The sequence below is a fragment of the Pseudomassariella vexata genome (genome assembly GCF_002105095.1).
Source record: "Pseudomassariella vexata strain CBS 129021 chromosome Unknown BCR38scaffold_3, whole genome shotgun sequence".
Lineage (NCBI taxonomy): Eukaryota > Fungi > Ascomycota > Sordariomycetes > Amphisphaeriales > Pseudomassariaceae > Pseudomassariella > Pseudomassariella vexata.
Window position 1 is genome coordinate 1,201,816 of NW_024467958.1, and position 12,861 is coordinate 1,214,676.

The window sequence follows — 12,861 nt, forward strand, 5'->3', positions numbered from 1 at the left end:
ATCGGAAGGTGCAAAAGCTTTGTCCCGCCACAGAAGCTACATCTCGGTGCACGGGCCCTTCAACGACCCTCTTGAACTTGCTGGGCCCGATTGGATGGATGCGGACGTGAATTTTCCTCGAGATTCAGCAGTCAAACCCGCCAGAACCAATTCTATATCCCCAAACAAAAGACATTGATTGCGCAGCGATTCCGGAATCAACCCAACTCCATTGCCCGAACCTCTCCACCAGATCGCAATATAATCGCAGGCCAAAAAAATGGTTCAACTCACAGAAGTAATAGACGAGTACTTCCAGGAGGGCCAGCCTGGCCCAGAAGAGGATGACGACTTCACAGATACCGGTATGCGCCGTCGCCCATTCCTTCGACGTCCCTCAAAAATCGCTTGCGGCTGCTGACTTGGGAGAACAGATTCCGAAATCTCTACCGAATCTGACTACGATCCGACGAGCGAGACATTCAGCGAGCGCCTGTATGCGCTGCGTGACATCATCGCTCCCACGACACGAGCCAGCATCGCCAACAAGGTGAACGCCACGGCCGACACATTCAAATCCGTCCTGTCTTTCAGTGGCAAGACGTTATGGGTTCTCAGCAGCTCGGCACTCCTGCTGGGTGTTCCGTGGGCGCTCGCGTGGGCTGAGGAGCAGCAGGTTATGGAGATGGAGAAGGAGATGAAGATGCGCGAGATGGGCGGAGAGGTAAGCCCCCAATATGAACACAATCAACATGATATACGCCGTTGTTGACTCTGAGAACAGCTTCTGACTGCGGGTAATGCCGCTGGCTCGCCAACGGCTGACCAGGTCGGCGCCGCTCTTGGCCGAGAGGCCCAGCCTGCTCTGTAATGCATCTGGACCTTTTTTTTCTCTACGCTCCGACGTAGAAGGCTACTGCGGATATTGATACGAACAAAAACCAATCTTCTTGTACACTATCCGAACTCGCCCTGAAACTGCGCCCATCGTGGTTTGGAGGATACCCCCGACTGCAGAGCAAACCGATTGTAATCCGATAGCGTACATTCTTGTGCCATCCCCGGGGGTCACGACCGGAAAAGACTCTTCTCATCTCACGAAATAGCAGCATTGTATCATAGTTTGGCCTGCGTATGTGTCACGGCAGATGGACAGGGGCGGTTTGCATTGTATTCCATTTGACTCCGGGTTGGGGTCAACGTAATCAACGAATTTTCAAACAATTATATTTTGGATGTTCGTTCCGCTAGTAAACCTGCCGGCGTTTGACTCTTACGCGCACCCCCTTGGGCTGGGTCTCTGCTCCTTCTCGGTCTGATCCACCACCGCACGCCGGGGTGCGGATGCGGATGCGGATGCGGGTGAAGGTGAAGCGGCTCTCTGGATAACGTCAAGACTTCGGCTGGCAAAACCGTTTCACCACGGATCACACAGCACAATGTCCTTGACAGCATACAATACTCGCATCGTCCGAGTCTCCTGACCGCAGACAACCTTGACCGTTCTGCAGCACCAGCTTTGATACAGTGCACCACTCGTCGATGATGGTGAAGGTAACTGCGTCTTGGTCCGAGATTGGCGTAGAGCCCGGAGACGGAGGAGCTGGATGTAGACGTGCAGGAGGGATTGCTCCCCAGAGGTTTGCGTCATATCGAGGGTCCGGAATGGCAAGGACGTAAGATGGTCAAGAAATCATGCTGAGATAGAGTTGTGTATAGCTTCAAGCACGCCTGTCACAGCCATAGGGAGTTGCACGGACTGTTGCTTTAGGGGTTCGTGGGCAAGAGGGGATGCATGATTTCTGGAGGCAAAATAAGTAGACGACGGAACGAATGTGGCGCAACGCGTGACTCAAGAAGAAAGGTGGTAGGCCTGACATAGAAAATGAAGGGTAGTCCGTGGGTAGTTGCGATCGCAACAATTTGCCGCGGCGCGCGACCCGGAGTCCTGATTCAGAAGCCCAGAGTTTCTTGTAAATGCCTCAAACTTGTAGATATGCAGCGACTCCATAAGCAACGAAACGAATGGAGAATGGCATAAGACGGTGAGCACTCGGCACGAAGGAAAAAATGTGGTTCGTTTCGTTACCAAAAGCGTGGTGTAGAGCAATAACAGGAGTTGGGAAATCGCTCATAGTCGATATCGTGAGAAGGGGACGTATCTTTGATATAGAAGACTACACGTGGTCCGTTCGCCTCCCATGCTTGCTTCTTCTCCGCCGTTTTACACAGCGACCCCAACCTATAAGCTTTTGACCGCACAGGAATAATGCGTCGTTTCTCCAAGTTTCATCTAGCGCCGTCCGACCCGCTTCGCAGTTGCCGAGACACTATCATCTACGTCTCTTACTAGTCACATTCGGGGCTCCCTAATCAACATTCAAACCAGATGGGTATTTGCGTGTAAATAAATGGATATGATACGTCGTCATCCTTCCGGATTGCCTAAACAGGCAATCCTCGTTGGTTTCCACTGGCCTCTGGCTTCTCTGGGCCCTCTGCATTGCAACCACGCGGGAGGGACCCTTGGGGCCTTCTTCCATGTCACACTGCGTCGACAAACTGTCAGCACCAGGGCATGCCAGGGTGAATTTCCAACTCCTCTACTATGGTGCGCTGTGAGGCCTCCCGATCCGTGGCATCATTCCCCATGATGCCATCATCTGTCTTGCTTGGCAGACTTACACGATCGGCGCTCACCTGTTCCAGCTGGCCAAGTCATGACTCGCACATGATGATGATGTATCTCGGTTGGTCACGGAGCATGGTCCACAAGGACGTGTGGTCCTAAGCCTCCCATCCCGAGCTTCACGTTCCGTGCCTCGCCAAATATCCTGGATCCACGGGACTGTAGGTTAGGCTCCGCCCTCCTGCGCGTTGGCACATGTATGAGATGACCAGCCCTGGACTGTTCGCATGCGCTTGATATGGGAAGTTGAACATGCGCAAGCAGTCGTAACTTGTGTGCGGCGCTTCTGAAAAAAAAAGAAAGAATGATGTCGAAGGAAACTCTTCCTTGGCGGCGGATAGCATGAAAAGACGCATTTGGTGTGCTCCATTTCGTCGACTCGATAGCCGTTGAGCTAAGCATTCAAATACTCGAGTGCATCTCGGATGATTATTCGCAAACTCTAACCTCATCGTCCAATTATTGCATTCTCTTAGTCAAGTTTACAAGCCTTCAACGCTCCTGTAGCTTACGCACCAATCATCTTCCTCCCATGTTTTCTTCCTCTGGGCCTCATCCCTTTAAGAAGCCCTCGATTTCACTCTCGTATGGCTTCGCCTCCGTCCCTATCTCTCATCCCAAACCACACAGACCCAGTCCCGACATTTTCGGAACTGGGGCCCTATCAACCTTCGAACCCTCTTCTGGCTCGCCTTCAGCTGCCCCTCCCACAAGACGACACAGCGAACCTAACTACCGCGCTACAGCGTCTGCGAGTCACTCCTTACTCTGTCTTTGCGCTATGAGCAACACCTGCTCCGAACCTGCCAGCCCTGTCCTCCCGCCCGCCATATCGACCGTCACTGCCTACCGTTGTCGACCGCCTATTAGTCCGGGTGTTTATATTTGCAAGGGTGAGGGGCACTCGATTAGACATTCGTGGACGGTGGGGGGCCGATTGGTGGACTTCCCTTTCCCTGCTGGTCCTGTGCCGGGCAGAGTGGAAGACGATCAGAGGAGCAAAGGGGTTATGGATGAGGATACTCGGCCTCCTATACCTATCTCGGTCTCGAAAATGGCTATTACGCACTCATCAGGTGGGATCAGCGGCCCGTCTTCTATTTGAATGTTTTGTTTCGGCTGTTGGTTTCGTGTACGTTCTGGCGCAGGAGTTTGGGGATGACTTATGGTTCTGTCGAAACCCTTCAAAGGCGTCTGTTACTTTTCATATGCTTTAAATATGAAAGATGGGCTTATTTTAAACTCAATGGGATTTATCCTGGCTCAACAATGTTAGTGCTCTGCATCGTATCCAGTAGTGCCAGAATTGGCTCTTGCCTCCTTTGGGAGATTACGAGTTGCGATTCTAGCCTTTTACTCACTCCTTTGCTCCGTTATACCGTCACTGGAACTCGGAACAACTTTTCCAGAAAGGCTAAGCAAAGAACACATCGGTAAAATCCAGGCTACCTTACTATCTCATATTACTACTCTAACACTACCAACACCGACCTCAGTAACTGATAATGTAAGCTGCATTTCACAACCTGCCGAGTCATCCTTGGGCGAAATCCTATCATCATGGGATATGCCAAGATGAGTGATGTGGCGCAACAAGCCACGGTAGAATTCATAACATGGCTCAAGCCTCTCACCTGGGGGAAATCAGAGTACTCACCTGCACAGAAATCCTTCAGCTTCGATTGAGCGCCGAAAACCGTCATCAGGAGGAATTATTGGGGAGGTCACATGAAATGCCTTGTAGAACTCTCTTTCCGTTGGTTTCTGTAACGCATTCCTATGGGTCTCGGTTATGTTCAGAATTGGTTCAATAAGTATGTCACTGCAGTATACAGCTTGATCTAGAGGCAGCCGAGAGTTCACCTCCGCAATTACCTATTCCATGTGTGGCTCCGAAAATAGAGGAATCGTCTCGATTAAAACTACCTCATCGCCAAAACAATCGTTCCCAGTGACCGTGACAGTATTGAAAATACCGCTTAGATCGGTCATTTACAGTTTACGCGAATCTCGGAGGAACTGCTTTATGATACTGCTAAGCTGCACATCACACACAGTACAAGGATGATTTCGGAGACCACCCATTGTACTATAGTAGATACTATACAACATTTCAAGTTTGAGTCTTCATAGCTCAAAATATAATCTATACGCCGCCTAGAGAGCTATACTAGAGGATCCTTTAGAGAAATTAGCGACGTCGATAATAGAAAGGTTAAGACAGATGATGGAAAACGGCCATGGAATAATCCAATTAGGAATTGTACTGCTCGTAGAAAATGTTTGTAAGTGACATAGAGGGGGTAATGTAGTGTTATATGGGCTATATCGCCTTAACAGTGAAGATTCTAGGAGAGGTGTACTACTTTTGCCCGACTTCGGCAGGACACACTCTATATTTAACTCGAAGGTTAGACGATGCTTCAGTGCTGCCCAACTGGATTGGGTTGCAGCCAATAGGGAGGCAAGAGGCAAGAGGAATATGCGCTGGCGCTAGGCTATAAACCGACCTTCTTATCTTGCCCAGACGCATAGTAAGCCACCTTCGGGGGTCCGGGAGAGCGGCTGAGTATTTTTCTTAACACGGGCCGGCGCTTACGATCGCATTCCCGGGTATACGATCCTTTTCTGGAGTATAAACCCATGGGATATGCAGGCACTCATTGACATTGCACATATCGGAAGGATGCCGCGCAGTCGATAGAGATCATGAAACCAACATAATCTCCTGGCGGTTGCGGGGGTTTTTACAGATGCTCAGTGCAAACTTGAAACCAACAAGCGATCGACATTGCGGCGCGGTAGACATTCATGTCAGACTTTTGGAAAACAATTAAATGCAACCGTGCTGCCTCGAATATGTTTATGTTCTGAAAATTAGACAAAGACATCTGAATACACTTTTACAGGATTGAATCTTCATCAGGCATGCCAAATCACCCTTGTTACGCTGTCTATAGTATTGCGCTGGACGTTGTTAAGCTCCACCGGCCACTGAACGGTTAACAATTTACTTTACAAAGTCCCGAAGCTGGGTTTTCGGGGTCGCAATATTTAAACCTGGAGGCACTTTACTAGGAATCAGCGTTTTCATTTTCCGGAAGCCGAGGCTCTCGAACCGTGTCCATCCTTTTGTCTGTTCCGGGGATCATCACATTGGCGCGATGAGTTCCAGCAGGGTGTCTTCGCGAGCGGAAGCAAAGGCGCTCGTCGAGCAGATCACGGATGACCATGGATACTTAGGCGAGGAAGTTCTCAAAGCCTTGCCACCGGAGATCAAACAAAGGGTTATACACGCCATGTCCAAGAAGGATCAGATGATCGGCTCATCAGCAATTACGTACAATTTCCCACCCACTTTATCTCACAATCAAATGCTGACCAGTCGTCTATGTAAGACTGGCGAAGAACCTGTACACGAGTAGTGCTCGCTTTGTCTTCGAACTTCTCCAGAATGCCGATGACAACCATTACTCTACAGCTTATGCAAGGGGTGTGGATCCGTACGTGTCTTTCACAATGAGTCCATCGCGCATCATCATCGAGTGCAATGAGGACGGTTTCTCAGAAGAAAACCTGAAAGCCATATGTAACATTGGCAAAAGCTCCAAGACCGGAGCCCAGGGGTACATCGGAGAGAAAGGCATCGGCTTCAAGTCTGTGTTCATGGCAGCATACAAAGTGCGCATCCAATCGGGCAACTTCTCGTTCTACTTCCAGCACCGGCGCAATGACTCAGGAATGGGCATGATCTCGCCTACCTGGGAAGAACCGGATCAGCAAGTAAAACCTGGAGTGACGAGAATAGCCCTCGACCTCCACGACACTGGCCACGAGGCGGACCTGGCGGAACTACGCGAGACCATCTCGAAGCAGTTCCAGGATATCGAAGCCACTCATCTATTGTTTCTGAAGAACCTCAAACGCATAGACATCAATCATGCCAACGAGAAACTCGAGACGACCTCCTCGACAACATATACTGTTCACAGCTCGAACTCAGGCACAAGACGCACCCAATTACGCAAAATGTGCGACAACGGTACCATGCATGACACGTACTACCATGTCACCAAACATGTCGCCACAAGCCTTGCCAGGAATGAGAACAGAGAATATTCTGTATTAGAGGAGACAAACAAAGCTTATTCGACGGCTGAAGTTGTCCTGGCTTTCCCGATGACAGAGGAATCCGTTCCAATTACCGAGGCGCAGAACATTTTCGCTTTTCTACCGATTCGCAACATGGGCTTCAAGGTGAGTTGCAAACCAACCGTTATCTCTATTTCTTCATGGCCGAGAAGGAAAAGAAAGTACTAACTGTTATAGTTCTTGATCCAAACGGACTTTGTGACACAGGCCAACCGTCAAGACATCGTCACAACCTCTGCCCGAAACGTCGGCCTGCTTGGGGGAATAGCAGAGGCTTTCGTCAAGGCGATGCGCCAGATGTGCGACCACGACACACTTCAGTACCGCTGGATGAGGTACCTACCTCAACATGACGACTTCCCCTGGGATGGCTACTGGAGCAAGCTTGTCGATCAAATCAAAGGCAACTTAGCAAGTGCCTCGGTCTTGCGACCCCTGAGCCAAGGCCAGTTGCAGTTGATCGGACAGATGCGGCGACATAGCGAGCAAAGTACCTACCACAACGGCGAGGCCATCTTTGAAGACATCAACCCCGAGAGGTATCTCTCGAAACACTATGTCGCTTCGGATCTGGCCAAGCTGACTGAATACCGTCTTGTTGTGATTACTATGAGCGAAATTCTCGACCGTGCCATGGCAGATCTTGGAAGCCCGAATTCAAGGATGAAGTCCCTGGCCACCAACGAAGAGTGGCACTCCGCAGCAGCTTCGAGCTTGATCTATACCTTCACCGAAGATGGCAGACGGCTAAGGCCGTGCCATCGGCATCGGGTTTCAAAAATGCCGCTTATCCCTACTCAGAGAGGAGGATGGATATCGGCCGACGATAGTTCTGTTCCTATCGCGTTCCCAACCGTTGAGGGCGTGGTCATTCCTACCGATCTGGATCTCCAACTGATACAGCAGTCGGCTGTCCAAAATCCGGAGCGCCGGCTGCTTTTTGCAAAACTCGGTGCAATCGAGCTATCCGTTCGGCAAGTGCGTCAGATTATCTTTGAGATATACTCAAAGTCTTCAAACCTGGCGTTGCTCTTCGGGAACTCATTGTACCCCGAAAAGGCTTCGCTGGCACATCTATCGTTCCTCTACCTAACTCACAACCGCCAACACGATGAAAAACAGGCATACAGCTCGATTTCGGTCATCACTATGGGTGGGTCACTGAAGATGCCGCACTCAGCGGATGTCTACATTGCTCACAATCATCGTTACGGCGCAAAGCGACTGCTTGGTCAAGTCGCCTCGATACCCGGCGAGTCAAAGGGTGCACCAGGATTCCAGGTGCCTTTCTTGGTACCTGCGTATCTGGAGTCGCCACTCAACTCAACAGAACCCCTTGTCGGAATCGGTTCCTGGCGCAAATGGCTGCGGAGCGAACTTGGGATCTGCAACCATCCACGGTTGACCTGGGATGGATCACTTACAAGCGTGTGTCGTTACGTAATGGAGCATCGTCCTGAAGAATTTCTTGGATTGTTGCAATTCCACTGGGCATCGATCCAACAGGACGTCATGGCGAGTGATTCGATCCGCGATGAAATTGCAAAAACCAAGGTCCCATGCGGGAACGGCGAGTTCGAAAAACTGTCAAATACATACCTACCCATTTCGGATCTGGAAGAGCGGTGCGAAGAGTACCAAATCGCTGATGACTTCCCATTTCTGAGCTTCGATGATACCTTGTGTCCAGATGATCTTAGTGCCTGGGACTTCTTGCACACTGCCTTTGGTGTCGGCAAACACGATGACCTCGGTTTCTACCTGGAGATGCTTGAGCACGTCGCACGTCGAGATTCTGAACTTGTCGAACTCAACCTTGCCGAACAACTTGTCGACCAAGATGAAGTTAACGACTTGTACAAGATGATTTACTCCATGTCACAAGTGAGAACTGGGCGGGAAACCCACCAAGAGACCATCAGGTAAGGCGTATTCGCATTTGCAGATATTTCAAGTACTGACACCTTCTAAAGAGCGAAATTCGAGAAAGGCTCTCTGCTTCTGCTGCCTTCCAAAGACTTGCACACATCGGCTTGGGTCAGCCCTAGCAGCTGCCGCTGGGATGCTTCTCCATTGATGACCACTGCTCGTCCAGTCGAATTTGTGTTCCAAGATTTCCTCGGTGAGACACAACCAGGTCGTGGCATACTCACAGAGTTCCTCAAGACAACGCTTGATATAAAAAATTGCACATGCGGCGACCTGATTGATGAGCTGAAAGCCCTGAGACTGTCTATCAAGTACGAGAGGGAAAGAGCGAAAGCGGTGTATCAGGATCTCGCTCGCTTGGCCCCAAAGTTGTCAAAAGAGGGAAAGGCTAGGATCAAGTAAGCGATGCACACACCTTCGGGCCTTCATTGTCTCTTTCTAATCATAAGTTAGGAACGAATTCTGGTTCAATGACTACATATGTGCTCCGGATGGCTGGCGCAAGGTTCCAGATTGCCTGTGGTCAAGCGCCACCCAAATCCAGGGGAAGACGATTTTAAACAACATGTACCAGGACTTGAAGGTATTCATGGTGGACTTCCTAGGTGTTCCGACTTTGACGTTAGAAATGGTGTATAAGGAGCTCATCAGACTAGGTGCCACGCAAGCCACCGAAATTCCCAGTATGAAACAAGCGATCTGGGAATTCAACTCGTTGCTGGCATCGTCATCGCCAACTGAAAAACTGCCAGATCCTGTACCCGTCCAGAAAGCCTTTGTGTTTCCTGTCAAGCGAAACGGGAATAGCTCACTTTGCACATTCCAAGAGGAGTTTGCAGTCAACGACCGCCAGCATTACTGGGAAGCGTTTGCGGATAGTGCTAAGTTTCTCGACTTCAGTCTTGATGAAGTACGCCGCTTGCAGCCGACTCTTACATGGGCCGGACTCGACTCCCGCCGTGTCTCCTCGTGTGTTAGCGAAAAGTCGACGCTTTTGGGCCACAGCGGGACTGCCATCTCATGCCCACGACGAGACCTGAAAACGAAAGCATATGCCTTGAGCCGGTAAGTTACTTCTGAACTCAATTTCTTTGTGGACTTCATCTTGACACTCATTCCAGCATCGCCAAACACTTTAACAGCCCCAGGATTGATGGCGACCCCAAAATATTATACGAGACCTTGAGAAGCACAATTGTGCTTGAAACAGATGGCATTGCTTCCGAGCTGCAACTCCTCCAAGATGAAAAAACCCTGCGCGTCAGGCAGTCGCAAAGTGAACTTCATATCGAAGAAAAGCAGGGCCACTTGATTGTCTACGTGCCCCGGGATATCGCCCGCCAGGAAAGCTGCTACCTTGATGTGCTCCCCCAGCGCATGTTTGAGTGGATCATGATGGGCAGCGCTCCTAAACTTCCCACTCAGCATAGTGAACAAGCTGTGCGTGTGCTCGGAAGCGTTCTGAATGCTTCCGTTCAGGTGGTCTCGACTTCGCTCCGAAATAATGGTGTCACGGAGTTGGACTTCCTCGAGGAGCCTCCTGAAGAGATAAATGAAGACAAGGCTCCCGAGCTTGCTGTTGTTTTGCGGCCTAGTACACCAACAGCGGACTCTGACCAAGCTCATGGGGTGGTGACACCAGGAGAATTAGGGTCTGACGATACTGACAGCTCAGCAGTTGAGACTCCAGCCTCATCTGTCTTTTCCGAAGGAAGTCCAAGGACGCATAGACTCATTCAGGCTGCCGTCTATTCGTCCAGCCGATTAGGAAGAGGTGCCTCAGCACCACAAGAAGCGAGACCTGTGCAGTATCCATTCTTCTCTCCATCACCACAGCCATCTCCTAGTCCAAACTCGGATCTGAATGGTCAAGGTCCGGCTTCGAAGTACCTCAAATTGCTGGACGCAGTCCTGACTGCGGCACGTAGTGCCACTCTTCCCCGTCGGGACAGCTTTGACATGTCTACGCTAATGAACGCACTGCCTCAAGTTACTGCAACGACGGACGCCCCTCAGGATTATTTCCACTTTCGCTCTACCAGTCAATTCGAACGTGACAGGATGATCGGCGCCGCTGGGGAACTATTCGTACGTATTACATCCCTCCCTTTTTTCCAAGGCTCCCAACTCCAAACCACACTTTATGCTAACTCTTCGTCCGCCCAGGTCTTCGAACTCCTATCCCATCTCGATCCCAACCTCCCTGGGTTCTCGCGTGAAAACTGGCAGAGCACCATTCGGCGATACGTCACTGTGCACCCGGACTACGCCGACATGCCTCCTTGGATCGGGCGCGAGACGGCTGACATCACGTATCATGATATTGAAGGTAAGCTGACGGACTTGCTTATTGACAGCGGCTGCCTGGCTTCTGTCATCTGGAGGGGTCGCCGACCCAAGTATTTCATCGAAGTCAAGTCTACTACGATGGGCAGCGAGACGCCATTCTTTATGAGCAAGTCGCAGTACAGAAGGGTGAGTTTTCCTTACTTTGTGTGAAGCATGTTTCTGTGTCAGTATGGGGAGCAACTGGGACTGACAGGCTGACTTGAGTAGATGCGTAACATGTCCAATGGAAGACTGGGAGAAGAAAACCCGGATACGGTGTATGTGGTCTTCAGGGTGTCGAAGGTTGGGAGCAGGGAGATGGCGTTGAATGTTTATGTTGATCCGGATGTTATGCAGCAGAATGGCGAGCTCGAATTTGCGGCGGAGCAGTGGTCTGTTGTTCCAGGGGTAAGGCCGGATATCTGGAACGGTGCAAGGTGATGCAACAGGTGATCAGTTGCTTTGCTCCTATTCTATGGGCTCAGTTGTGTAAAATATACCTGTGGGTAACGCATTTTTGGTAAACGTACTGTTGGTGCTGGAGCCGTTTATTCATAGTGTTAGGTGGTAGGTACATCCTACTGACCGCCTGACCCCGTTTCATTGGTGACCAGAGGGAGGCAACACAATTCAGATTCTTCACGACACTGAGTCTCTCGCTCAGCAGTCTGCATTTTTCAGGGTCTCTTGTTCTATCGCGATTATGGAAGACAGCAGGTCAGCTGTGAAGAGGGCATTATGGGGACCCCCAAATGCTTCTAGCTGCCAAGAACACGAGAGCTTCGAAAATGGAGCCGAGACCAACAAACTTAGGGGGGCGGGGACCCGAAGGTTCTGGCCATGAGGCGACGATGAGGGCAGCGAATGTGGGAATCGAAGAAGAAATGCAGGCCCTCGAGACTACCGATGGAATGCCGCGGTGATCAGACCAACGAGATTGGGACTTCGAAGCTGTGATAGCCTCAAATAAGACATGGATGGGGTCCATTCAACACTATGTTTGGGTTTTCAGGAATGATGAGGTCTGGAAAGTAACAGCGGAAATTGGCCGTGAACTTTGCAGATTAAGTTTGGCTTTTATTAAAGTGTTGAGACTTAGCATGCAGCTCTTGAGCTCTTATTTGGAAGACAAGAGGATACACAGACACGACGAGCGGCATCGGACTAAGGAATATAAGGAGAAAGGGGAAGCAAGAGTAGTACGGGATTGGACCCGGACACCATAGCTTCAACACTCCTTTTCTGAAGAAGACAGAGAGACTCAGACACAGAGATATGACCATTAGGACAGAACCCATGGAAGAATAGTTCCTACGAAAGTTTTCCAGAGTCGACAAAGAGATCGCACAGCGAAGATTGGAAAGCAATACGCAAGACGGACCAGTTTTTCTCACCACCACATCAATTGACGACGTCCACGATCACGAAATTCGTTGTTCATCTAGGTCTGATCAGACCACTCCCGTCCAGATCTTTTCCGTCAAGACCACCGAGAATCCGATCGAGATGGCCTCGAGCTTTTACTATGCTATGTATGATCCTCTATGTGGCGCAATACCCACACCTCCGCTTTGACGCGGATGGCGTATCCGACTAGGTTGAACAGGTCGCTCGAATCTTTGAGAGAGCTCGACTCAGTGATGCTGAAAATATTACTGAAATCCAATATTGGACTAAGGACAAGGCACATCAAGAGAGGGTGAAGGACGCTATCGATCAACTTGACAGTTGGAATGCCGTAGTGAAGGCTCTGAAAGGTACCTTTGCAATCGGAGACCCTAGAC

The 12,861-nt window shown here is 50.3% G+C and overlaps 2 protein-coding genes across 2 annotated transcripts; both read left to right on the forward strand.

Moving 5' to 3' along the window:
- Positions 1-259: 259 nt before the first annotated feature.
- BCR38DRAFT_455468 (mitochondrial import receptor subunit tom22) lies at positions 260-850 on the forward strand (the record flags this gene model as incomplete). The annotated part of the gene is made up of 3 exons (XM_040861794.1): positions 260-344; positions 414-703; positions 764-850. The coding sequence occupies 3 exons, from the start codon at positions 260-262 to the stop codon at positions 848-850; spliced, it is 462 nt and encodes a 153-aa protein (XP_040718776.1).
- Positions 851-5,832: 4,982 nt separating this feature from the next.
- Positions 5,833-11,559, forward strand: BCR38DRAFT_521547 (uncharacterized protein; the record flags this gene model as incomplete). Its single annotated transcript, XM_040865196.1, has 8 exons — positions 5,833-6,008; positions 6,067-6,925; positions 6,998-8,742; positions 8,794-9,147; positions 9,203-9,814; positions 9,871-10,837; positions 10,916-11,224; positions 11,306-11,559. 8 exons carry the CDS (start codon positions 5,833-5,835, stop codon positions 11,516-11,518), a joined length of 5,235 nt encoding a protein of 1,744 aa, XP_040718777.1. The 3' UTR covers positions 11,519-11,559.
- Positions 11,560-12,861: the final 1,302 nt, after the last annotated feature.